Raw genomic sequence first — 27,331 nt, 5'->3', positions numbered from 1 at the left:
GGCCAAGTAGTCTGACACCATTAGTGAAGGTAAAAGATTGCTACCACCTAGAACAGAGGTGGGGATCTTGTGGCATTCCAGACATTGCTGGACTCTTAATTCCCACCATCCCTGTCTATTGGTCTCACTGGCAGGGGCTGATGGGAGTTGGAGTCCAACAACTTCTGGAGATCCATAATTTTGCCAACCTCCCCAAGACAGAGAGAGAGGTAAACCTGAACATGTGTCTCATGTTGTAGGCTGGAGTTCAGCAGGCATTCCCTAGGGCTGAAAACACTGAGGATCATTACAATTTAATAAACTTCCCTTGGTGCATGCATTCTTTTTGTACTTGAAATACATCAGTTCCTGCCCTCGTTTTCTTTTCAGTTCCATTTTTCTTTTTTTAAAGTATTTTCTGTTCTAGGTCAATGGCAGCATTCAAAGGAGATGGCAAGGTGATGAAGATGTTTGCAAAACACATAAAGGTAAGCACGGTTAAGAGATGAGTTTATTTCTATAACTATTTTCTGTTCACTTGCCCTTTGGGTGTCTCAAAGCTCTTCTAACTACCTCCAGCTCCCCCTTCCACCAATTACTAGTCTGCTAAGAGATCAGCAAACAGGGGATACTAGCCTCTTGGGCTAGTAAAAAAGAGAAAGGCTTCTACCATGCAGGGAAGAGGAAGAGGGAAAGATCACTCTAGCTCCCTCTGCTAGCCTTCTTTTTTTATGCTGCTCCTGGAGGAAAAGCCTTTCCTCCTTCATCTAGCACAGAAACCAAGTGGTATGGCAGAGAAGGGATGTAACAATCCCTTTAGCAAAATGGCTAAATACAGAGTGTAGTTGCCTTCATGTGCTAGCTGTGTCCAATAAGTATATTTCCCCTGCTTAGTCCTAGACTAGTTACTGCAAATTCAATCTGGTGCTAACTTTATAAAGGCAAGTACATTATGCATGTTAACTTCATACAGATGTACATTTCTTAGTTCCACAGCACACTGGTTTTTCAGTTGTTTGTAGCTGGTGGTGGAAAAACGTCCATTATGGAAAAAGGTGGAAGCATTGAATAGCACATTAAAAGAAAACAAATACTGTTTATAGCTAGCAGGCTTTGGTTGCTTCCCTTTTCCCCTTGAAAAGTTTCCCACTTAGCTTCCTTTTCTTTTCCATGGAGTAATGCAAAACGTCCGTTGGTCTAGAGATTTCTTCAGATGTCTTTTAAATATTTAAGAAGGAACTGGAAATGTATATAGTTGTTCTCTCCCCCACCTCCTGCAAATGCTACGTTTTTCTTTGTTTCCATCGAACAGATACAAGAGCAGGTGAAGATGCTGGAGAAAGGGGTCATCCATGTGGGTGTTGGGACACCTGGAAGGATCAAAGCACTCTTAGAGCAAGGTAAGGCTGTGTTGCAGTAATGAAAGCAGAGCGTTTCCACACCCCAAGAATGGTTTCATGAGTCTGTATATTTGATCATCTGTGGCAGCCCATGTTTGCATGCTACAATAAGCCAAGAATCTGTGCTTAATAAACAATGATTATGCACAAGCTGCATACAGATGCACACTGCCCAGTCGCTTCCCTTTCACTCATCCCTTCGTACAAGTGGGCAAGCAAACTGGGAAAGGAATAGCTTACACCTACACAGTGCGCTTAGCACAGTCAGACTGCAGTGAAGCTCTTTGCCTATGCTATAAAGGCATCAGGTTGACCGTTCCTGGGAAGACCATTCCACAAATGGGGTCATCCCCAAAAAGGCCTTCTCACTTGTCATCTGCTCCCCCAGCTTCAGAGGAGGGTCTCCAGAGTTGATCTCGGTGTGTACGGGAAGGTTTGTGTTATAGAAGGGGGTACCATTGTTGCTCGTGCTCACCTTTTCTGCAGTTTAAAGCAGGAATTTGCACAATGGAGGGGCTGGAGTGTGCAACCCTGTGGCTTCTACCCAGTCTCTTAACAATGGTTGAGCAAGAGCCAGCATTACATCATTTTCATAATGCTGCTTATGACATACCGCTTTGGGAATTTGAACAGAAAAGTAGTTTATAAATAATAAATCATCAGCGTAATAAAAGCACAGTTCTTGTGTTTTTATGAAGTAGAAGTTTGGGGAATTAGTTGCTGGCACATACTTGGGATTAGCATGCCAGTGGCCATTCTGCTTTTGTGTTTAGCTATTGAATAGGCACAGGACTGATTTCATAGCCAGAAACTTGCAGCAGGGATCTTTCTTTATTGTCCACTAACCAAGAAGGGCAGGACTCAATATGCAAAGACTAGCTGCCTGGGGATTGATTGGGCAGCAAAGAATTTTAAAAGCCCAGTATCATTTTGATAATGCACTTGTCACGCTACTAACAAATGTCTCTTACTATCTCCTCAGATGGTCTTAGCATGACATCCTTGAAGTATGTCATCTTGGACTGGAATTGGAGAGATCAGAAGTTAAGAAGATTAATTGACATCCCTGAGGTACCAAGCAATAATATTTAACAAGTAAAAGCCTGTGTGGTGTCTTACATTCTTCTATTTCACATTCTAGAAATGCAAGGGGGAAAGGGACTTTTTACACAAACTCACATCATAATTTTAGTTTTCTGATCCGAGGCTTAAGAGATACATGCTGGGCCATTGCACACATTATGTGAGGAACATGGGCTTGTCACTACATGGGTCAGCTGGTCTTTACCTGGTGCTGTGGTGCTGAAGGGCTCTGTCTAACTGAAGCAGGAGAGGAAGTATATGCAGTAATGTCTTGAGCTGCCTCTCTCTTCAGGCTCTGTGGCATGCTTACCTTTCCTGCTGTGATTCTCTTTAACACTTCAAGCATTCATTTTCATTAAAGTCAAGTTCTATTTATTTCTCTGACACCTCCTTTCAAATAAGCTATGTAGGAAAGCAGAAGCAGAAGCGAGTACTCCTGCTGCTTTCAAAAAGTTACAGACCATAGGATTTTCAAATAGAGTGTCTAACAACAACAACAACAACAACAACAACAACAACAACAACAATCTGTTAGAGGTAAGCCTGGAGAACAGAACAAAAATTCTTCTAGCAGATTTCACATATGTACTTTGTTAACTCCAGCCCTCTACCTAAGGAGGACGAAGCAATTTGATATCTAAAACTTACACTTGCCTTCTTTTGAAAAAACACAATTCCATAATAGGGCAAATCATCTGATCCTGTAAAGTGAATATATGATCATAATCTGGTAGCTTAGTGGGAAAAATTGTACTTTTAAGGCTGTACTCCCAAGCAAACTTTTCCCCCTTTATTACATTTGAAATTTTAAAAAGTACAGTTGAAAAGTAAAAAATACTGTACAAAACTGTGACATGCAACTGCATATATGTATATACAAGCATCACATGATTTATACCTATTTTCTCCTGTGCTGCTGAAACCAAAATTAAAGATTGTCTTGATTAGAATACGATTATATCCCACTAAAACCGTCCAAAGCATACTTAACTTGGTATTAATCCCTCGGGTATGTTTAGGGTTGGGATGTGAGTGAACTGTGCTGATTGCTATACCTTGTAATTTATGGCAAACACTGTTCTGTATATGCTATCAAACCAGCAGGCCCTTAGCTACATCCTCGGTCAGAAAATGCCCTTTAATACATGGAAGCAATATTTGCAGTAATGACACACCAAGAACCATATGATGCATGAGATGCCCTCTGGTGCAGCGAATCCATTCTATCACACTTTTCACAAGCTGGTTAACAAACCAGGAAAGGGCAAGCTTTGTGTTATGTCTGACTATTTGGGGATGTGGTGTATTTGACCCTAATAACCCAGTATTGCTAGCCCTCTTTAAATGTTGTTCACTTATAATTCCTGTTCAATTATTGTTATTATTTTTTTGAAAAGCCAAAATCTTGGATTCAGAAGTAGCACTCAGCTTTTCCCTTCCTGGTTTCTTTACTTGCTTATGTGAAGTGAAGAATGAAGCAGAAACAATCAGGATCAATGCACTAGCAAGCAATCTATGCCCAGTATGGTTGATTAACCCAAGGATAATTGTTATGTGTGAATGTGGCCAAGGCCTCTTTTGCACTAAGTGTTGAGTTTGACCTTTCCACTCTTAAGCCTTGTTTTACCAAGCTGTTGCAAATGTCACAATATAGTAAGCCCGTTGGTTTTCTCAATGTTCAGAAAAGTCAACTACTAAAGATTGCAATGAATTTTCATAACTGAAGCAAGAAGGTGCCCCCTTGTGGCATTTTTCAATGTGAAATTATTACAGTAGCAGCTGATGCAGCTGGCAAAATGACTAATATGCACGTGAGATTTATTGAATTTGCTTTCCAGCCAAAATGCTTGTAATTGAAACATCATTTACTGTCAGTTACCCCGATGACCTTTCAAACAGGTATAGGTTAACACTTCCCTGCAGACAAGCTCAAGATTTTTTAATTTTTACTAGTCTGCTTAGCCTCCCACATGCAGACAGTGTTGCCCAGGCTGACTTGAGTGGTGGATCTGACAAACTCCTAATGCAGAAGGAACTGTTAACTGCCATGGGAAAGCGACAAGCTGCAAGTTTGCAGGCATGTTTCTTAACCAATGGTGTTTCATAAGTACATGTTTAATGAGGGGAGTGTTGTGCCAGTATTAAAAATAAGAGAATCATAGAATCATAGAATCATAGAATCATAGAGTTGGAAGAGACCACAAGGGCCATCGAGTCCAACCCCCTGCCAAGCAGGATACACCATCAGAGCACTCCTGACATATGGTTGTCAAGCCTCTGCTTAAAGACCTCCAAAGAAGGAGACTCCACCACACTCCTTGGCAGCAAATTCCACTGTCGAACAGCTCTTACTGTCAGGAAGTTCTTCCTAATGTTTAGGTGGAATCTTTTTTCTTGTAGTTTGGAACCATTGCTCCGTGTCCGCTTCTCTGGAGCAGCAGTAAACAACCTTTCTCCCTCCTCTATGTGACATCTTTTTATATATTTGAACATGGCTATCATATCACCCCTTAACCTCCTCTTCTCCAGGCTAAACATGCCCAGCTCCCTTAGCCGTTCCTCATAAGGCATCGTTTCCAGGCCTTTGACCATTTTGGTTGCCCTCCTCTGGACACGTTCCAGTTTGTCAGTGTCCTTCTTGAACTGTGGTGCCCAAAACTGGACACAGTACTCCAGGTGAGGTCTGACCAGAGCAGAATACAGTGGCACTATTACTTCCCTTGATCTAGATGCTATACTCCTATTGATGCAGCCCAGAATTGCATTGGCTTTTTTAGCTGCCGCGTCACACTGTTGCCTCATGTCAAGTTTGTGGTCAACCAAGACTCCTAGATCCTTTTCACATGTACTGCTCTCAAGCCAGGTGTCACCCATCTTGTATTTGTGCCTCTCATTTTTTTTTGCCCAAGTGTAATACTTTACATTTCTCCCTATTAAAATTCATCTTGTTTGTTTTGGCCCAGTTCTCTAATCTGTCAAGGTCATTTTGAAGTGTGATCCTGTCCTCTGGGGTGTTAGCCACCCCTCCCAGTTTGGTGTCATCTGCAAATTTGATCAGGATGCCCTTGAGTCCATCATCCAAGTCGTTGATAAAGATGTTGAATAAGACCGGGCCCAAGACAGAACCCTGTGGCACCCCACTAGTCACTCTTCTCCAGGATGAAGAGGAACCATTGATGAGCACCCTTTGGGTTCGGTCAGTCAGCCAGTTACAAATCCACTGAGTGGTGGCATAGTCAAGACCGCATTTTACCAGCTTCTTTATAAGAATATCATGGGGCACCTTGTCAAATGCCTTGCTGAAATCAAGGTAGGCTACATCCACTGCGTTCCCTTCATCTACCAGGCTTGTAATTCTGTCAAAAAACGAGATCAGGTTAGTCTGACACGACTTATTTTTCAGAAATCCATGCTGACTATTGGTGATAACAGTATTCCTTTCTAGGTGCTCACAAACTGTTTGCTTAATGATCTGCTCCAGAATCTTCCCTGGTATTGATGTCAGACTGACTGGGCGGTAATTATTTGGGTCCTCTCTTTTCCCCTTTTTGAAAATAGGGACAACATTTGCCCTCCTCCAGTCTGCCGGGACTTCGCCTGTTCTCCAGGAATTCTCAAAGATGACTGCCAGTGGTTCTGAGATCACATCTGCCAGTTCTTTTAATACTCTTGGATGCAGTTCATCTGGCCCTGGAGACTTGAATACATCTAAACTAGCCAAGTATTCTTGTACTATCTCCTTAGTTATTCTGGGCTGTGTTTCCTCTGCTGAATCATTTGCTCCAAATTCTTCAGGTCGGGCATTGTTTTCTTTATTGGAGAAGACTGAGGCAAAGAAGGCATTGAGGAGTTCAGCCCTTTCTGTGTCCCCTGTTTGCATTTCACCATCTTCTCCTCTGAGTGACCCCACTGTTTCTTTGTGCTTCCTTTTGCTACGAACATACCCATAAAAGCCTTTTTTGTTGCTTTTAACCTCTCTAGCAAGCCTGAGTTCATTCTGTGCTTTAGCTTTTCTGACTTTGTGTCTACATGTGCTGGCTATTTGTTTGAATTCCTCTTTGGTGGTTTCCCCCCTTTTGCATTTTTTGTACACATCCTTTTTTAATCTTAACTCAGTTAAAAGTTCTTTAGATAGCCACCCTGGCTTCTTTAGGCACCTTCCATGTTTCCGTCTCATTGGTATTGCCTGAAGTTGTGCTTTTACTATCTCCCTCTTAACAAACTCCCAGCCATCATGAACTCCCTTTCCTTTTAGTATTACTGTCCATGGGATCTCACCCAGCACTTCCCTAAGTTTTATGAAGTCGGCTTTCTTAAAGTCAAGAAATTGAGTCCTAGTATGCTTGGCTGCTCCTTTCCGCTGTATAGTAAACTTCAGAAGAGCATGATCACTCGCGCCTAATGATCCTTCCACTTCTACCCCACTAACCAGGTCATCAACATTGGTTAGGACCAGATCTAAAATGGCTGTTCCTCTTGTTGCTTCTTCCACTTTCTGGACAACGAAGTTGTCTGCAAGGCCAGTGAGGAATCTGTTTGACCTTATGCTCTTGGCTGAGTTTGACATCCAGCAAATATCCGGGTAATTGAAGTCCCCCATTACTACTATCTCCCTTCCTTTTGCATGCTTGGCCATCTGTTCCAGGAAGGCATCATCTATGTCCTCCGTTTGGCTTGGGGATCTATAGTAAACTCCCACAATGAGGTCCCTGTTATTCATCTCTCCCTTAATTTTGACCCAAATGCTCTCACTTTGGCTTTGAGGTTCTAAATCTTGGATCTCTTCACAGGTATACACATCCCTGACATATAACGCCACTCCTCCTCCTTTCTTGTCTGGTCTGTTTCTCTGAAATAGATTGTAACCCTCCATTTTTACATTCCAGTCGTGGGACTTATCCCACCAGGTTTCAGTGATGCCTATTATGTCATATTTAGTTTGCTGTACCAAGAGCTCAAGCTCATCTTGTTTATTACCCATGCTTTGCGCATTAGTGTACAGACATTGAAGTCCATTAATCATTCCCCCGTGTCTCTTATTTAAGGATTTTTTCCTCCCACCACTAGGTCTGCGTGCTGTTTGCTCCATTTGGTCTATGACATTTGGATGATCATGTTCATCAATTGATAGACTCCTACCTTCAGGAGCACTGTCTTCCTCCCCCACATTAGTCAGTTTAAAGCCCTCCTGATGAGGTTTCTGAGATTTTTGGCAAAAACATTCCTCCCAACCGTTGTGAGGTGCAGCCCATCGCTTGCCAGAAGTCTATCTTCAAGAAACTGCAGTCCGTGATCTAAGAATCCAAACCGTTCCTGTTTACACCATTTGCGAAGCCAGCTGTTCACTTCCACTATTTTTCTCTCTTTCCCTGGGCCACGTCGTTCAACTGGGAGGACAGATGAGATGACAATTTGTCCATTTAATTGCTTCAATTTCCTGCCCAGAGCCTCATAGTCTCTTTTGATCTTCTGGAGGCTATTGCTTGCAGTGTCATTGGTTCCCACATGAACCAAGAGGAAGGGGTATTTGTCAGTGGGTTTTATGATTCCTTGTAGTCGTTCAGTTACATCTTGGATCTTAGCCCCGGGGAGACAGCACACTTCCCGAGACATCTTGTCAGGCCCACAGATCACTGCTTCTGTTCCCCTCAGTAGGGAATCCCCTATCACCACTACACGCCTCCTCTTAGGTTTGGTCGGGGTTCTTCCATGATCTGGAAGAAGAGTAAGGTATCAGCTGGCTGGAGTAAGTGAGTTCGTGAGAGAGACAGCACAATAAATGTTTGCATGGGGGTCTTGCCCTACTGCTCCCCCCACAGATCCTGGCCCTCTCCCTGACAACACCATTGTGCCCAGATTGCCACTGGCCCAGCCACTGCAACTGTACCCTAAATCTGCAGCTTGCACTTGCACTGCCACCATGATGCAGCGGCAGCAGTGGGGGTGTGGCTTTTGTGGTGAGGCAAGTGGTGGTGCTGCAGTGGTGGCACAGGTGAAGCTGCAGTGGGGCTAACAACTGCTGGGGTGGGGAGGAATGGGCAGATTAGCCTCCTGAGGCAAAGTTCTTCACCTCGCCTCATGGAAGCGCTGGCCTTGGTAACCTTAATCCTCTAATATTATTTTTTTTCTTCAGATAAGGAAAGAAACCATTGAACTTCTGGAAATGGGACTGATCAAACTGTGCAGAGAGGGCTCTGTGAAACTGGGACTCTTTTAGATATGTTTGCTCTTGAATTCAACTCATCCTTCAGTCTGCCCACGTTGAAGTTGCTTTTTAATTTTGAAATGCATATGGTGGAAACCCTTTTGTCACCCTTAATTCTTTTGCAATAAAGCTGGCTTTTGTATGGAGTCCTCTACTGAAATGTTCACGTATAATATGAAATCGAAAGTCAACACAGATTTTTCCACCAGCACATAAAGTAACTATTAACTCAAAAGATTTACTCAAAAGTATAAGCTAGTGGGTAAGAGACTGTGTCATGGGGAATCTCATTTCAGCAACAAGCTCACTAGGAATCCTTGAATCCAGGCCAGTTTGGGTGTACATATCTCAGCTTAATAAGCTGCAGTTTAGAAATAATAGTGCCAGCTTGCTTTAAAGAGCAGTTGCAATGATTAACATGATACATGTGTACAAAACACTCAAGGAAATATATAAATTTTTACTGTTAATAATGATGATAGTATTGTCTACAGAGCTTTTCTTCTGCAGGTCTGCATATCAATACAGTTCAGTTTTCTGGAAGGAAGTGACCTCCAATAGATCATCTGTACTGTGGCAGAACCATGGCTAAAGTATTTCCAAAATATGCTTAAAGATCAGTGCCAGTGATCATAAATTGTCAATGTATAGGGATAACTACCCCTCTTGTTTTTCTTCAGGGGAACTCCCCTGTGTTACTAATATCATTACCATAGGTCGTTGTAATCTGGAATTTGCCACTGTGAATTCAAAGTATCAGGTAGCAAACACTCGTTCTTATGGCAGATATGTAGACCAGGAAACTTGAAGCAAAATGGATGCTGTTTGTGAGTAGGATGCTTACTTGGCCCCAGAAAAAATGCAGAGCTGGTGTAACCATTGTCTCTCACTTGATTCTCACCCTACTTGTTATTAGCAAAATCTGCCCTTTTACTTCAGTTTCAATGCAGCTTTGGAATCTGTGAAGGCAGGGAGAAAGGGAAGCCTTAAGTTGTGTCAGTCGGTAAAATTTATATGCTGAAAATCATTGGTCATCACAAAAACGCAATTAAGTCAGCTAATAAATTTGACAGACAGAAAATCTAAGGAGTAATGTACCACCCTGCGTGCAGGATTTCCAAATAGACCAATGCAGATGATCCTACTAAATTGTGTCCTAAGCTGTGTGGAACATCAATAACAGCAAAAAGGGTGGCAGCCTTGTGCAGGAAGCAGTGACTGGTGCAGGAAGCTACCAGATGTAAGTCAGGTTAAAGTACACCAGCAGGAGGATGGCACAGGCTGGCTAAAGGTGATTATGACAATAAAGTACAAGGAGGGCATTATTCCCAATCAAATGGATCAAGTTAATAAGTAATTCCAGGAAGTTACCAAGGTTCTTAAAAATGCTAAGTAGATAGCAACAGATGAAAAATACCTTACGGTACGACACAAAGGCCAGCCAAAGACTTGTCCGGCATCAACATGAATGAAAAGAGCACCGTTTCACCAAACCGTCCATCGAGATGCCCTGATAATACTGCATATAAACAACAGAGGCTCCCAGCCTGGAAGCCCCAGCTCACCCCAGAGCTCGTCCTCCCAAGTTTCTTTATCATTAGCCTCTTCTGCCTTGTGATGGGAATTGTACTTCTATTGGCTGCAACAAGAGTCAAAGAAATAAAGGTTTGTTTTCATTGCATGCTAGAAAGCATGCATTACAATATTGGTAGACTGTATTTGTGTATAAGTGAAATAGAAATTTACAGTGTATTTATTTTGTTTTGTTTAATTTTCATAACATTTGTATATGATGTCCTCATTAATCCTAAAGCCATAAAATAAACATTTTGGTGCAATCCCAAAAGTGGAAGTACTGACCTTGGCTCCCAGAGACCTGACTTCAATACCCACTTTGGCTATTATGTTCTTTATTTCTTTCGCAAAGGAATCGATAATGTAAGTAGTCTATATTGGTGAGCATTGTAACATCCAGGGAGTGAGGTAGTGATCTGAGGCCAGACTTAAAAGCATTACACTGGTGTGAGCAGCTTAAGTAAATGAATGGATAGAATATCTGAACTGGCTTTTGGACCAACAGGTCTACCATTGTCTAGAGAAGTTGGGAAAGGTAGACCCTCCAGACTATTTAACAGTTAAGCATTCTGAAGAGACTACAGATGGACCTGGCAATGGTCTTATTTAAATTGTATCTGTAGACCAGCTGCCTTTGAGACCATTGGTGGAAAGATGAGTTATAACTATTTCAAATACAATAAATATTGGGGTGCCATTAGATAAGCTTCCAGGCCTGTTCTCCACAGGGGTGTTTTTTTACTCTTTTAAGGGTTGTGTTTGTTTGTTTGTTTGTTTGTTTGTTTGTTTGTTTAACTGTTGTGTTTTTAAATGCTGTAATCTACTCTGAGATGTTCTGGTGAAGAATGAGTCAGAAGTACTATTAACCACAATAAGTGACAAGCTTCTCTTGCAGAATAGATGTAATTAAAAACACATGATTGCGTACACATTAAAAGTGGGCTGCAACTAAATAGAAATAGTATTTACCAGTGGAAGATGCTTGGACTTTGAAGAACTTTAGGGGGAAGGATGTTCCAAAGGGGTTATTCAGGACATTATCTTGGCATGTCATTGCTGTCTTAGCTGGAAAGCTCCTCTGAGGCCATTTAGTTGTCCTGACAAACTGTCACATTTGACCATCTCGTGGAAATCTGCAAAGGCCAAACTGTAAAGCCTTTAAAGCTAGGACATCTTGTTCTCCTTTTGCAATGATGACAATAACTTGGCCTGTTTCTTTCGTTTCTTGGCAGATTAATTATTCCGAGATATGCTCACATTGTTCAAAGCTGCGTGAAAACTCATCAAACTGGGAGAAGGAATGCCTGTGTTTCACCAATTTCACACTTCAGGAAAGCATGCAGGTAAGTGATTGTGGAAAAGTGAATAAAGTGGTGCCCCGCAAGACGAATGCCTCGCTAAACAAAAACCCGCAAGACGAAAGGGTTTTCTGATTTTTTAGCGGCTTTGCAAGACGAATTTCCCTATGGGCTTGCTTCACAAGACGAAAGCCCATAGGGAAATCTCCGGGGACAGCGGGGAAGCGCAGCACCTGTCCTGAAGGCTTGCGGTGGGAGGTCCGGGAACAGAGGAGAAGGCGCGCAGCGATTCTCCTCTGTTCCCGGGGCTTGCGTGGGAGGAGGGTTTTTCCTCCCCACCGCCAACCTTTAGAACAGCCTTCTGAATGTTGGCGGTGGGGAGGAAAGCCCTCCTCCCACCACAAGCCTTCAGGACAGGTCCGGGAACAGAGGAGAAGGCGCGCAGCGATTCTCCTCTGTTCCCGGGGCTTGCGGTGGGAGGAAGGTTTTCCTCCCCACCGCCAACATTCAGAAGGCTGTTCTAAAGGTTGGCGGTGGGGAGGAAAAACCCTCCTCCCACCGCAAGCCCCGGGAACAGAGGAGAATCGCTGCGCGCCTTCTCCTCTGTTCCCGGACCTCCCACCGGATCTGTCCCCGGATCTGGTCTGAAGGCGGTCTCCCTAGGAACGCATTAATTGATTTTCAATGCATTCCTATGGGAAACCGTGCTTCGCAAGACGAAAAACTCGCAAGAAGAAAAAACTTGCGGAACGAATTAATTTCGTCTTGCGAGGCACCACTGTAATAGGTTGGGTTTTTTTTAATAAGCAACACAAGAGCAGCATTAAAATTAACAACATACAGGGGGAAAGGAGAATGTTATCTACCAAACCTCAAATATTTTAAGGCTATTGAATAAAGAAAAATAAATTGTACCTAAGGAAACCAGAATGATTTTGAAGTAAACGTTTTGAAATGTTTGAAACATTTTGTGAGTGTTTAGCCGAGTTAAACACTTTTATAATTTCAATGGGAGTGTGTTAAACACATGCATAATTCTCACTGTAAAATAAATGGAACCTCAGTGTTTCAATTATTGGCTGAGTTACACCTTATGGTATTTTTAGCATTTTAGTGCCTGGCGTGTACTGGTCCATAGGGTCACGAAGAGTCGGACACGACTAAACGACTAAACAACAACAACAACTTTTAGCATCTAGCCAATTTTAAGCAATTTTAGTGTGTTAGCTCTTGTCATTCAGTGACTAGGGCTACAACCCTTAGCGTAGCTTGACCAGATGCAAAAAGAGGACATTTGTCACGCAGGCCACACCTGTCAAATTTTCCTTTTCCGTTAAAGGTGCAGTAGCCCTGTCTTCTTTTGCATCTGGCACCCTACCTTAGGGATTGATTCCCATATCCCTGCCCATCTTTCAGCTTATCCTTCAGTTTATTCAATCAATGCTGAATTCAGCAGCTGAGGATGTGAACTGCCTCTGTGGAAATAATGTCAGGCAATCAGAGCAGCTTGTCTATGCTGTTTTGACTGATTTCACGAGCGCATCAAGCTATGAACGTTAGAGGAAAACCTTGTGGAGTAATCGGAAGAGAAGATCATTTTCATTTATTGCTAGCCTTACTCCACAAACCAATAAAGTAACAATTTAGGCTTGTCTCTTGGGCTTAGTGATTTGGAGTCACACCAATTCTTGCCCATCAAAGGTCTCTAAGGCTTTTGATGGCACTTAGATCTTGGACATTCAAATTACTGTCCCACTTCATATTAGCTATTGTCAATAGTTTGCCAGATTTAGCTTCGAAACTCATTTTTTAATTCCTACATGTTGCCCCTTTAAAAAAATTGCAGGGTGATGTCTTCATGTACTATGGATTGCATAATTTTTATCAGAACCATCGTCGCTATGTCCTTTCCAGAAGTGATGCTCAACTATTGGGTCGGAAGGCAAACGTAAGGTGGTTTGAAATTCTTTTAGTACTTCTGATGTTTGTTTTAATCACATGATGCCATTTTAAGGGTAGTAATTCTTAATATATTATTGACCAGAAAGAAGTCTAGCTGGTTCAGGAATGTTGTGCTTGCCGTTCATTGTCTGGACTTTGCAATGTAATGCTGAGTGAGGTGGGCAATGTAAACATTCGAGAGGGAGAGTCCTTGGCCAACTGTTAGCAGCCACACTAGGAAATACACTCCCTGGCATGGTGTGGCAGTCTTTCCCCATTGATTTTTCATCACCAGATAAAAGACGTGTCTTTTTCAGAACACATTTCCTGCCGTTTATGAATAACTGCATTCTTTAACATTATGGCTTGATTTTTCAGAGAAATGTGCTCCTAATTGCATTATGGTTTTGAATACAGATTCAGAACAGCAATTGTGCACCTTTTGCAACTTATGAAAACGGGACACCTATAGCTCCATGTGGTGCAATTGCAAACAGCATGTTCAATGGTGAGTGCTACGTGCATCTGATAATATTTACCTGGATATGCAGTCTTCATTATCTATTCGAACTGCAGCAAATTAAGATTTATTAAGATTTCCCTCTATATGATAGAAATGTAAGGATGTCATCACACAGTCCCCATTGGAGGTTTTTTAATGTCGTGCTTTAAATGTATGGTGTGGATGTGACCATATTCTCTTGAATCAGCTAAAATAGTCAAATTACATGCATTCAATACTGACTTAGCATTAAATCACTGTTTCTAATTTCCATACAGACACAATACAGCTGTTCTACTATCCTGCTTCTGTAAAGGCTGTCAAAGTCCCACTTCTGAAGCAAGGGAATGCCTGGTGGACAGATAAAAATGTGAAATTTCACAATCCATCTGCACACAACTTGTCTTCTGCATTTGATGGTAAGAATGATCCCATTAGCTGAAAGGTGGTTCTTCAGTTTTTGAAATGCAGCTAATGGGATTTCTAAAACTGTCCCCGGAGGCCTCTCTTATGAGGCCCTTGGAAATCTTTCCTGTACATTTTTCACTAGCTCTGCTTCAGACCTAAGTGTTTTTACCTGACTGGAATGTGCCTTTGAACTTTGAGCATGCTTTTGAGGTTTGATCCATTGCTTTGAGGTTTTCCCCCACAATCAAGTGTTATATAATTTTTATTAAATTAAACAAACAAGTAAATGCCTCTCGCTTGTCTGGATGGAGGACAGAAGAAACTAACCTGCTGTAGAAATGTGAATCGTTCACTTGTTGCTCTGCCTGTTTGCCTGTGGCCCTTGGAAGGTTGCGCCAGAGGGAAAGTGGTCCTTGGAAGGACAACCCCATCCCTGATGTAATGTAACCCAACCAAAGCCATAGCTTTCACATGGAAAAATATTGACCTGGTTCCTGGGAAAGATTTTAGTACTCAGAAAAAATGAGAGGCACAAATACAAGATGGGTGACACCTGGCTTGAGAGCAGTACATGTGAAAAGGATCTAGGAGTCTTGGTTGACCACAAACTTGACATGAGGCAACAGTGTGACGCGGCAGCTAAAAAAGCCAATGCAATTCTGGGCTGCATCAATAGGAGTATAGCATCTAGATCAAGGGAAGTAATAGTGCCACTGTATTCTGCTCTGGTCAGACCTCACCTGGAGTACTGTGTCCAGTTCTGGGCACCACAGTTCAAGAAGGACACTGACAAACTGGAACGTGTCCAGAGGAGGGCAACCAAAATGGTCAAAGGCCTGGAAACGATGCCTTATGAGGAACGGCTAAGGGAGCTGGGCATGTTTAGCCTGGAGAAGAGGAGGTTAAGGGGTGATATGATAGCCATGTTCAAATATATAAAAGGATGTCACATAGAGGAGGGAGAAAGGTTGTTTTCTGCTGCTCCAGAGAAGCGGACACGGAGCAATGGATCCAAACTACAAGAAAGAAGATTCCACCTAAACATTAGGAAGAACTTCCTGACAGTAAGAAATATTGAAATATTGAGCTGGTTCCTGGGAAAGATTTTAGTACTCAGAAGAAATGGTGTTCCTGCAGATGGAACAGTGAAATCCTTACCCATTTCCATTATATATATATATATGTATATATATTGTCTAAAGTACAACTATTCATTGCCTTTGCCAATGCTGCACAGCTACCTTTTCTCAAGGCCAATGCATCAGATTTTTTTCCACCATGGCTGAGCACCCTGGGACACCATCACAAAACGGTGTGCCCTTTCCTTCCCAGAACATGTGCCTATTTGCAGTGCACTTTCGCTTTAAACATGGTTAAAGAGATGCCTCAATATTGATGTTAACCACGCTTAAATTTCCCGCTTCAACTGAGGTCAGGAGCAGGGCCAATGGATGCAAATCTGCTCCAACTTATATGCATACTGGAAAAGCAACTTTATTGAAGCTACATTCCTAGTATATTGCTTGACATACAAGGCAATCCTGCATGCCCCGCTGAACAGTGGGACATACTCCTTCATAAGTGTGTCTGTGATGGCTGCATATAACTCAGTACTCACTTATTAGGGAGTAAGACCTTTTGTTTAGACTACTTAGGTCAGACTTCCTGAACCTTGGACCTTCCAGGTGTTGTTGGACTCTAGGTCCCGTCTGCCACAGCCAGCATGGCCAGTGGTCAAGAATGAAGAGAACAATTGTCCAAAACATCTTGAGAGCACCATATCAGCGAAGGCTGAGGCATGCTTACCCACTAGTGAGACTAAGGTTAGACTATAAGAAATATATAGTAGGATGTAGCCTACCTTGATTTCAGCAAGGCATTTGACAAGGTGCCCCATGATATTCTTGTAAAGAAGCTGGTAAAATGTGGTCTTGACTATGCTACCACTCAGTGGATTTGTAACTGGCTGACTGACCGAACCCAAAGGGTGCTCATCAATGGTTCCTCTTCATCCTGGAGAAGAGTGACTAGTGGGGTGCCACAGGGTTCTGTCTTGGGCCCGGTCTTATTCAACATCTTTATCAACGACTTGGATGATGGACTCAAGGGCATCCTGATCAAATTTGCAGATGACACCAAACTGGGAGGGGTGGCTAACACCCCAGAGGACAGGATCACACTTCAAAACGACCTTGACAGATTAGAGAACTGGGCCAAAACAAACAAGATGAATTTTAACAGGGAGAAATGTAAAGTATTGCACTTGGGCAAAAAAAATGAGAGGCACAAATACAAGATGGGTGACACCTGGCTTGAGAGCAGTACATGTGAAAAGGATCTAGGAGTCTTGGTTGACCACAAACTTGACATGAGGCAACAGTGTGACGCGGCAGCTAAAAAAGCCAATGCAATTCTGGGCTGCATCAATAGGAGTATAGCATCTAGATCAAGGGAAGTAATAGTGCCACTGTATTCTGCTCTGGTCAGACCTCACCTGGAGTACTGTGTCCAGTTCTGGGCACCACAGTTCAAGAAGAACACTGACAAACTGGAACGTGTCCAGAGGAGGGCAACCAAAATGGTCAAAGGCCTGGAAACGATGCCTTATGAGGAACGGCTAAGGGAGCTGGGCATGTTTAGCCTGGAGAAGAGGAGGTTAAGGGGTGATATGATAGCCATGTTCAAATATATAAAAGGATGTCACATAGAGGAGGGAGAAAGGTTGTTTTCTGCTGCTCCAGAGAAGCGGACACGGAGCAATGGATCCAAACTACAAGAAAGAAGATTCCACCTAAACATTAGGAAGAACTTCCTGACAGTAAGAGCTGTTCAACAGTGGAATTTGCTGCCAAGGAGTGTGGTGGAGTCTCTTTCTTTGGAGGTCTTTAAGCAGAGGCTTGACAACCATATGTCAGGAGTGCTCTAATGGTGTTTTCTGCTTGGCAGGGGGTTGGACTCGATGGCCCTTGTGGTCTCTTCCAACTCTATGATTCTATGATTCTAGGGGTAGCTGGTTCACCTATAGCTATTCATTTTTTTCTCTCTCTCTCACTCCCCCCCCCCCATCTATCTCAGGCACTGCAAGACCACCTTACTGGCAAAAACCAGTATATTTATTAGATAAAACAAACCAAGAGAACAATGGCTACATAAATGAAGACTTTATCATCTGGATGCGTGTATCAGCCTTTCCTACATTCAAGAATCTTTACCGTCGCCTCAGTCGCATCAGGCAGTTTGCAAATGGGCTCCCAGCAGGGACGTACAGGCTACAAATATCCTATAGTATCCTTTCTGTGTGGGTTTGTGCCATGTTTTATACTCTGCACGTTTTAGCTATGTGGGTTATAATTGGCAGATTTTCTGTAGACGGTGAGGGCAATAGCCAGAACGCTGCCTGGCAGGCTAATAATGCATGCAGCTCATCGTGAAATGTAGCTGAGTTTTGAGGAGAGCTTCTGCTTGTCACTTGGGTGGAGGAAACATACAGTGGGCTGATGCAGATCTCTGTTTGTCTAGCTCAGTCTTCCCCAACCTGGTACTCTACAGATGTTTTAGACTGTAGCTCTCATTATCCCTGACCATTGGCCATGGCTGCTGAAGCAGATGGGAGTTCCAATTCAAAACTTCTGTAGAGCACCCCACTAGAAAAGGCTGATAATAGTGGTAGTGTCCCATGAATAGAAGATGTGTATTGCAACAAGGAGAGTAAACTGTGAAAAACTACATATATTCCTTTTAAATATGCCTTTTGCATTGTAGGTGCTAAAAAAATAATAATCATGGATCTAATCCTGTTAGCAATACCTAACCCTTCGGCATCTTTTAATACTCATGTATGCTCCAAACTGTTTATAAAACTTTAACATCATCCTGTCAGATTTCCCAGTTTCAAAGTTCAAAGGAGAAAAGCAGGTGGTCTTCTCAACAGTAACATGGAGCGGAGGAAGAAATCCTTTTCTGGGAATAGCTTACACAGTTACTGGTGCAGTGACTCTGCTGGCAAGTTGTATCCTTACAGTGGCTCACTTGAAATCCAGGAAAAACCCCAACAGGGGACTATAGGACGGTTCCCTTTACTTGATAAAAATAGTACAAGTGCCCTGCCAAGTCAGAGACCAGAATTGAGAGATACCTAAATTTCCTTCCTGATTCTCAGCACACCATCATCTGCCCTTAAACCAGGACTCCAAGACAGTTTTGGATTTTGGAACCTTGTTTAAAGGCAAATGGTTTGCTAAAGTCACTCTGCAGATGGCACACGGATGCAGTGGCAAACCATGGTTTACGCAGAACACAGGCGGAAGTTTAGAAACAGTAATATTCGACGGAAGGAAGGAGTCTGTGAAGTCTCGGCTCACACAGCAATGGGCTGAGTTCCTGTCTGAATTCATCTAGTACTTAGTATAATGAATGCTTGGCTAGGAACTGCGTCAGTACATTTGGTCTGATGAATGTTTACAGCTAGGTTAAAAGTTCACGCAAGTTCTCAGGTAACAGCCATGTGAATCCCTGGCCTCTTGCACATCCTCTGCGGCAGTGACTCTGTTCCCGAAAGTGTCATAGGCAGAACAGCACATTGCAAGAAATGTAGTTTAAAAAGGAAGAAGCTGTCAGTGTAAGTAGTGTTACACATGAATCTGCTCATTAAAATGTCTATTTCCATTAGTTCATCTTTCGTATTGAAAAGCTCTGTACCGAAATTATATACAGCTTTCCCAAATACTGGCCTCTGAGAGATTAAAGAGTGATTTATTTCGCAGCATGCAGTGGCATTTATACACTTGAGGAGATAAAGCAATAAATGGCACCACAGCCAGCTGCCACCAGGAGGGAATTTTAAAAAGCGCCAGGCAATGTCAAGTTAGAATTAAAGCAAAAAAGTTGCAGTTAAATCCCTCTTGTTAAGAAATGCTCTGTGGATTTTAATGACAAGGAAGTATTAATGACAAGGAAGGAGACATGCTGGGTTTTCTTGGTGCAAAGTTGTGGGGCTTTAGCTCCACATGCGCTGTGCATTCTTAGTAAAGGTAAAGGTACCCCTGCCCGTACGGGCCAGTCTTGACAGACTCTGGGGTTGTGCGCCCATCTCACTTAAGAGGCCAGGGGCCAGCGCTGTCCGGAGACACTTCCGGGTCACGTGGCCAGCGTGACATCGCTGCTCTGGCCAGAGCCAGAGCCAGAGCCAGAGCCGCACACGGAAACGCCGTTTACCTTCCCGCTGGTAAGCGGTCCCTATTTATCTACTTGCACCCGGAGGTGCTTTCGAATTGCTAGGTAGGCAGGCGCTGGGACCGAGCAGCGGGAGCGCACCCCGCCGCAGGGATTCGAACCGCCGACCTTTCGATCGGCAAGCCCTAGGCGCTGAGGCTTTAACCCACAGCGCCACCTGGTTAAGGAGTGCGAAAGCAGAGCTGCTAGATCCATTATGAACCAGTAACCTGTCGCTCAGTAGCCAGCCAAATGCTGCCAAGAAGCCCCATGAAGACAACAGCCCACCACACTATGCTATTTGTGATCAACTCCTGCCCGGAAACCAATGTCCCCACTGTGGAAGGATGTGTGGGTCCAGAATTGACCTCCACAGGCACTTACGGACTCACTGTTAGGACCATGTTCATGGAAGACAATTTTACTCGGCTACGAGTGAACGCCAAAGAAGATGATTTGCCAAACTAGCAACAGGTATTTAGAGAAATACTGCCTCTGAACCTGGGGCTTCTATTTAGGTGACCATCACTATATAGAGCTAATCTCAGTAGATTTATCTAAACATGTGGCTATCAGCATACAGTAGTACCTCTGGCTACAAACTTAATTCGTTCCGGAGGTCCGTTCTTAACCTGAGGTACCACTTTAGCTAATGGGGCCTCCTGCTGCCGCCGGCGCACAATTTCTGTTCTTATTCTGAAGCTAAGTTCTTAACCCAAGGTACTACTTCCGGGTTAGCAGAGTCTGTAACCCGAGGTACCACTGTACAGTGGGGCCTCGCAAGACGAAATTAATCCGTTCCGTTAGGCTCTTCGTATAGTGGTTTTTTCGTCTTGCGAAGCAATCTCATTGACAGCTTAGCGGATTAGCGCTATTCGCGGTTTAGCGGCTTTTAGCGATCAGCTGTTAAGCGGCTTATCAGCGGAACAGCTGATAAGCGGCTTAGCGGCTTAGGAAAAGGGGGGGAAAGGGGGGAAAAACCCGCAGGAACTCGCAAGACGTTTTCGTCTTGCAAAGCAAGCCCATAGGGAAATTCGTTTTGCGAAGCGCCTCCAAAACGGAAAACCCTTTCGTCTAGCGGGTTTTCCGTCTTGCGAGGCGTTCGTCTTGCGGGGCACCACTGTATTTTATGGCAGTGAATTATGTAAATTAGGCGTTCTGTGAAGATGTACTTAACAGAACTCATCTGTCTTGTACCATCGTTCCAGTATTAATCAAGGGGGGGGGGATGGTTTACTAAGATAACTCCTTTCAAAAATTATCAGCGCTCTTTTAACAGTGTGCTATCAAGACAGATGGGGTAGAACAGAACAAGCCTGTTTGCACAAGTAAGCAATAGGACTGGGCTGCTCTGAATCATCTGAACAATATGTAAGTCTGTTGTGTTGTGTCTTACCTGCTTATTGCCACTGAGGTTCTCATGTCCACAAACAGTACCAAGATAAAATCAGGACTGTTCTATTTGCCGAACAGAAAGTGTTTGTCAAAATGTAGCTGTAATTGACTCTCCATCAGCTGGGATATTCAGTGACATTAAGCTCCAAAATGGAATCTGCTTACTTTTTTCCCTGTACAAGAATCATGAGTTCCACATTGTGCATTTTATTAAAAGGTTTTAAAACATACATTAAAAAATTGCTATTCATATTATCTAAATTCTAGCAACATATACAGAGTGACTACAGAACATGCTGAGGTAAGGAAGTACATTCTAGGAAAACAGCCACTCGACACTTATTTGCACCCATCTCACCTGCACTAGCCGAGTGACCCCTCTGCATACCTTGAGACAATACCAACAGTGAGCCTAAACCCCAAAACACTTGTGTGGATACTTGCCTGTGCTGTGTGTCTTACATTCAGGAATCAATAAGTTAGTACCTAAAATACAGGGGCAGTAAATCAAGAAAGCTGTTTTCATCTAATCGGCCATTTAATTCTGATACATTCAATTGCTCACACCATTCCTTTTATACTGTTGTAATATTTTATGTGCTGGCAAGCTTAAATCTGCAACATACAGTGGAGGTGGACTTGCTTGTACTAAGGTTTGTGGGTTTGGATACCTGCAAGACTTCATACTAAGCATATACACTTTTGTGCACAATTCCAGTAACAGGCAGCTTTGAAAAACAGCCCTACCGTGGCTTTTGGTAGTCTCTTGTATGTACACTTGTCAATTTTTGTAAGAAACATCACACATACACAATTCTATACTTTGGCGTGGTACAAATACACCAAGCCACTCTAACTGGTGCAACATTCAAGTTAAAACACTCAGAGCGCAACCCCTATAACATGTTTAATCAGAAATAAGCCCCATTCAGTTCACTGGGCTTACAATTAGGGAAGTGGGTACAAGATTGCTGCCTAGTTTTCCTTTAAAGATAGCTACCATCTGTTTAGAATCTAAGCAGAAAATACATTTCTAAGAAGATTTTTTAGTATCTAGGAAACTTAGGTTGTGTTCTATTCCACTAGGCATTTGAAAATCAGCTAGGATTATTTTCCTGTTGCTTTTCTGCCATTAATTTTAGAGTTTGACATAGTTTACTTTGCTATTTGTAATGTAGCATTTGGTGCACTGCCTTGTAACATATGCAGAAGAGTGATTTATAAATACTGTCAATAAATAAAAGTAATAGTTTTTAATTCTGTTTACAAGTAGTTGTTTGCTAGATGTGCGCCGCTGAATCCAACTGCAATCTCAGGATTCTGAAGAATTTAGGGTTCTGATTCCAATTTGTAACCAAGAAGTGATTTATAACCATTTATAACCGAGCTAAGGAACTATGTTTTGACTGGCAAGGTGCACGAGTGCTACCATCTGAACTTAAAAGAGTTAATCCCTTGAATTTTACTTCCAGAAATGAATCACCTTTTGGCAATGGCGGGAGGTGGAAATCACTCTGTTGCAAATGTGCTATTTCTACAGTATGGTTTTCAAAGATGCAGATATGTAAGAGTAGGACAGCTGAGTCTAGAGACCCTAACAGAGATAGACAATGACACGATTAGGATGTCATATATTCAACATAGATTTCGTTGAATCCAACCTGGCAGATATGTACCCATATCCATTGGACCAAACGAAGCAAGAAATTATAGACTAGGCCATAGAATAGAGTCTACATATACACATATTCTGAAAGTTTTCTTAGGCCACACATTTAGCCTCGGTGTACCGTAGTTTACAGAATAAAAATAAGTTATGTTATCACTTTTATAAATAAACAAAATATAAATGGAACAAAGCACAAGAGCGAACCAGCATGCCATACTGCTGAAACTAAGTATTGGACTAAGGCTGTTGCTCTCGAGCTGTTATGGGCTTCAGTCCCAGCTATAGCCTGGTCCTCAACATCCGAAGCGACTCCAGGCTAGAGAAAGCTGGGCTAAGGAGTACTAACTACATTTAAGAGTTGTGATTGTCATGATTTACCTTTCCAGCCAGCTACATTGAGATATATTGTGCATTCAACAATACAGACCACAAGAAAAATAGAAATGGGTAGTATCCAATACAGTTCAAGTGGATTTTGGCTTCCTTACCCTTTAACCCCCTGCGAGCTTCTCTCTCTCTGAAGATTTGGTGTCTGTGCAGAGGATGAGAGGAAGGGAGAAAGTCTCATTCTGCAAGTGGACAATCTGCTGATAGCAGATGAACACAACGGGATAACACCCAATATTCTTTTGAACTATATGTTCATAATGAAGTCCATAAAACTGGGCTATTGCGTATAGAGGGGATATCACATTTATCTGTTCTACATCATCGCTACAGTGCTGTTATAATACAATAAAAACAAAGCATTCTTTTCATGTCACCCTAATGTGCTTTGTAAAAAATATATACACATTTAAAGCATGGCCAAAGGGAGACTGGCTTGTAGGTTATACAGCTATGCTTTCAGCAATTCTCATTGTGCACAAAAGTTACTAACTAGTTTCAAGTATATAAACCTTGGAAAAATAATCTCACTAGGAGTTAGATGGTGAAATACCTTTAGTCCCGAATGAAATGGTATGATAATTTTGAACTTGAAGAATCTAGGGGTGAAAAAGATTATTTTTATGCAATACATAGTAGATCAAATGCCAATACTTTAAACATTGCTATATTTCAATCTAATCGCCACCTCACATTCAGAAGGCTCCATGACATCAATGCATATATGCATTTTCTTAAGGCATATACCTAAAATCATATTGGGAAAACCAAGCTGTTCATCTATGCATGTAAAGACACCCTGATTTACATTAAAAACCTACATGCAATGATGCCAGTGTGCTTATCTTTTACAGAAGTGAAGGTCCTTTTTAGCCCTGTAACAAATTTTAGAAAATGTATCATCTTCAAGGAATTCACCTCCCTAGGAAGTGGCAAGGAGCACCCAAATAGTAGGGAGAACAGCATTCATGCTCCAAAGGGATCAACAGAGAGTGATTACTAGTGTATAGCAAGTCATGCTTGCCAGAGATTCCAGGTATTTTCCACACTACCAGTTGATTTCATAAAAGAAATCAACAAAGGAAACTTGTTAATTTTAGGGATCAGTTTTCCTTTTAACTGCCACTAACTTCCTGTTACAGGAAGCACAATAATCAGTTTACTTTTACAATGTGAAGCCTTATGAAAATACCAGCTTGCTAGATAGCAATTAATTTGAAATTGGTATGTTGGACTCAGTGACTTTTTCTATATCCAGAATAGTACCTTTCCTTTTCTTGGCTCATGGACCATAGATCATTTTGATTAATTATATATCTATAGTGGCACATTATATATCTGTTGTGGAACATGTATTTACACTCAGCGATTCAGCATCTTTGAAAGCTTCTCACACCTGTCTAGCAAAAAAATGTAGTGCCCATCAGTAGTGAATGGAAAGCCCATCATTCTATAAACAGGAAAGCAGTAGTTGTGTACAGACCCTCAAAAGGGTAATTGACTCATTTTTTTCTGGGCTCCCACCAAGTCACACATTTTTCTTCCAACGCAAAAAGTGATCTCCAAAGGATTTAATTTTTGAAAGCCACATTCTCTAGCTAACATCTTCTTTATTCTCTGTGGAATGTGGCATGTTCTGTGGTACCTGGTATACCAACTCATCTGTGGGATTGAGTCCTGGCATTCCTTTGGGTGTGTCATAGAGTACTCGAGTAGGCGATGAACTATCTGATCTGGAAACAAGTTTGCTGTATGCCCCAACTATGGGAGCGGCTTGGTTTCCTGGAGCTTTGAAAGTAGATACAGTAGAAATGCCCAGGGGAGCTGCGGGATGACCTGACATATCCATCACAATTGGTGTTGCATATTCTGGTCCAGTGATAGGTAGCGGCTCAGCATAGGCATGGTAAATCTCTTGCTCGGGTGAATTGTAAGGATCCATATCAGCATAGCTTGTTTCGTTTCCTTCTTCAGGTTTAAAGGTTGATCTCTGGTGAAGTGTGCCAACAATTCCTCCCACCAGTGGCTGTGCATACTCTGTACAAAGAGAGACCAGTATCGTCAAGGGTTTTCCAGCTGTCACATACTGCCATTGCACTGGTAATAAAAAAGGGCACTTGGAACTGAAATGGGCCAGATCACACATGAGACTGCTCCAGTGGGAAGATCTCAGGAGAGCATAGGGTCACTGTTCATTTGAATCAGCACCTCTACCTATCAGTCATGTTATGTGGCTATTCTGATCTTCTGATGGCACCAGGAATTTGGACAGTGGTTTCAGGCTAACAGTGGTCTCAAGTGTTCCTGGGATGATCATGCTGGGGCCACCATATGTAAACCAGTCTGAACAGATTAATGGATCATGTCAATACTTTATCTACTACTGTTATGCATATGCCATATTTAAGGCATATTCAATGAAACAATAATAGAAATCAATACTTCTGAGTAAAGAGGTCCAGTTAAATATTTTGTGAATTATATTTTACTAGCTGCTTCAAAAGATGTGAGCTAGTTCAAATGATTATTGGTTACACTTGGACTTTACTTGAAAGCATGAAAAAAACCAAGCAATTATTAGGAAAAGTTAGTTTTGCAACTTCTCCATGGTGGGATTTTCAACTAGCCACACTCAAGCGGATTGTTCATAAAAACTTAAGTGACACAATTCTGTGAGAGGACTGTACCACATTGGCTAAGTCCAGAATCTGTCCTTCTACAAGCTGTATTTGGACATCTATCCCCGGCACAGATTTTTAAAAGAATTTAGAAGGTATGGGAAGAAATACAGGAAGGTAAGACTGTTGTGATTTAATCTGCAAAGATATTTAAAACAGGCACCATTTACTGAAATCAAGATAAACTGGAGAAGACAAATACCTGCAGTTTGGGTTTGTAACATGGTTGTAACTTCTCTTGATCTAAGGCAACTAACTTCACTGCTGCTGTAACGAACAGGCGTTTCCTCATGCTCTACAGACTTGGCAGGAAGAAATTGCTTCATGCCTTTCCACCAACCTATATCAAGGTTTACAAGTGACATGGTTATGAATCAATATGCATTTCTTTAGCTTTGGAACTTCCCCTGTAATGGTTACCTGGTTACTCTGGGGCAATTGTGCCTGTTTAGCACAATTTTGGGCTACGCAGACAAACAGTGGTGAGCCCTTGGCTCACATGCTTCCCCTCTACCCCTTTCCTCTTCCTATGTGGCAATGAAGAGGAGACTTCTTTATTACATCTCTATACCATATTAGTGGCAAGAAACTGGAAAAATGAAACAATGCCCATGATAACAGAATGGCAGACTCTTATGATTGAATACCTTGAACTGGCAGAGATGACGGGGGAAGTAAGAGGGCTCTCAAACCAGAAAGTATACAAAGAATGGAAAATATTCAAAGATGACCTAAAAACATATTGTTCAAATAACAATCTCCTTGCGGAACTAAACTGATCCTTGTAAAATACAATGTGTAAATGTTAATTTACTAGAGTACACGAAAACAAACCAGGGTAATAGAAGGCTGTGCGTTTAAACGTAAATAACAAGTACAATGAGAAGAACTGGAAGTCTTTTATTTAGAAATTTAATGAATGATTGTATAATAGTGTAAAAAAAAATTGTATCTTTTCTTTCTTTTTTTATCTTTATGTGTATATATATACATATATATATTTATTTGTATTTTAATTAAAGATGATTATTTCATTTCTATATGACGTTTCAACCAAAGATCACAGAGTGGTTTACATTACATCTAAACTCAGGGGAACTTTGGATAGTTCAGTTGTTCAAACAACCCAGAATCAAATCATGGTTTGTGATCTCAGCTTGTTAACAAACCATAGTGTAAACAAACAGAAGGCCACCTGCTAAGACGCGCAGAGGGCTGTGGTGCTCATGTCCTGCCTTATGTGCTTCTCACAAGCATCTGGGTGGCCAACGTGAGGATTCTGCACTAGATGGGCCACTGGCCAGACACCGCAGGCTCTTATGTTCTTATGCGTTCTTTCAATGCATTGGTGGTTGTATGTTCAATGGATATATGCATGTATAAGCCTTATGCGCCACCTCATGTAGATCCATACATGGTGGTGGTGGTGTGAGTGAGTGAGTGAGTGAGTGTGTGTGAGTGTGTGTGATCACAGAATTGTAGAGTTGTAAGGGACCCCAAGAGTCATCTAATCCAACCTCTTTGCAATGCAGGAATTCCCTCATGTTTGTGTGAAGGTCCCTCTTAAGACACAAACAGCCCAGGAGGAAGAGGGCATTCA

At 42.2% G+C, this 27,331-nt stretch overlaps 4 protein-coding genes across 7 annotated transcripts in view; 2 read left to right on the top strand and 2 right to left on the bottom strand.

Moving 5' to 3' along the window:
• Nucleotides 1-8,814, top strand: part of CMSS1 (cms1 ribosomal small subunit homolog) — a 176,831-nt gene extending 168,017 nt beyond the window's left edge. For both annotated transcript variants that reach the window (XM_079974133.1, XM_079974134.1), the window contains exons 7-10: nucleotides 407-467; nucleotides 1,292-1,379; nucleotides 2,362-2,450; nucleotides 8,596-8,814. In XM_079974133.1, coding sequence (XP_079830259.1) covers nucleotides 407-467; nucleotides 1,292-1,379; nucleotides 2,362-2,450; nucleotides 8,596-8,679 — 322 coding nt within the window. In that variant the 3' untranslated portion in view covers nucleotides 8,680-8,814. The remainder of the gene's footprint in view (nucleotides 1-406; nucleotides 468-1,291; nucleotides 1,380-2,361; nucleotides 2,451-8,595) is intronic.
• Nucleotides 1-21,039, bottom strand: part of FILIP1L (filamin A interacting protein 1 like) — a 183,505-nt gene extending 162,466 nt beyond the window's left edge. Inside the window, exon 1 of the mRNA XM_079973377.1 lies at nucleotides 20,999-21,039. Coding sequence (XP_079829503.1) covers nucleotides 20,999-21,024 — 26 coding nt within the window. The 5' untranslated portion in view covers nucleotides 21,025-21,039. The remainder of the gene's footprint in view (nucleotides 1-20,998) is intronic.
• Nucleotides 8,957-19,296, top strand: LOC307214934 (cell cycle control protein 50C-like). The gene is made up of 7 exons (XM_079974036.1): nucleotides 8,957-10,332; nucleotides 11,475-11,585; nucleotides 13,387-13,488; nucleotides 13,899-13,989; nucleotides 14,262-14,402; nucleotides 17,467-17,676; nucleotides 18,272-19,296. The coding sequence occupies exons 1-7, from the start codon at nucleotides 10,132-10,134 to the stop codon at nucleotides 18,454-18,456; spliced, it is 1,041 nt and encodes a 346-aa protein (XP_079830162.1). The 5' UTR covers nucleotides 8,957-10,131; the 3' UTR covers nucleotides 18,457-19,296.
• Nucleotides 21,040-21,184: 145 nt separating the features above from the next.
• DCBLD2 (discoidin, CUB and LCCL domain containing 2) overlaps nucleotides 21,185-27,331 on the bottom strand; it is a 36,415-nt gene continuing 30,268 nt past the window's right edge. For 2 of the 3 annotated variants that reach the window (XM_079973729.1, XM_079973728.1), the window contains exons 14-15: nucleotides 25,934-26,071; nucleotides 21,185-25,090 (exon numbers count right to left, since the gene is read on the bottom strand). In XM_079973729.1, the coding sequence (XP_079829855.1) occupies nucleotides 24,648-25,090; nucleotides 25,934-26,071 (581 nt within the window). In that variant the 3' untranslated portion in view covers nucleotides 21,185-24,647. The remainder of the gene's footprint in view (nucleotides 25,091-25,933; nucleotides 26,072-27,331) is intronic. The other variant, XM_079973730.1, reaches the window with a different exon arrangement.

The sequence above is a fragment of the Podarcis cretensis genome, assembly GCF_951804945.1.
Source record: "Podarcis cretensis genome assembly, chromosome: 4".
NCBI lineage: Eukaryota > Metazoa > Chordata > Lepidosauria > Squamata > Lacertidae > Podarcis > Podarcis cretensis.
The sequence above is the reverse complement of the archived record's forward strand: the minus strand, read 5'-3'. Positions and strand labels throughout refer to the sequence as shown.

Bases quoted from the DNA above. Each gene is read 5' to 3' on its own strand.
- LOC307214934 (XM_079974036.1), top strand. From the start codon at position 10,132: ATGAATGAAAAGAGCACCGTTTCACCAAACCGTCCATCGAGATGCCCT. The intron at 11,586-13,386 runs GTAAGTGATTGT...AAAAAATTGCAG, and splicing joins CACTTCAGGAAAGCATGCAG to GGTGATGTCTTCATGTACTA. The intron at 17,677-18,271 runs GTATCCTTTCTG...TCATCCTGTCAG, and splicing joins CAGGCTACAAATATCCTATA to ATTTCCCAGTTTCAAAGTTC.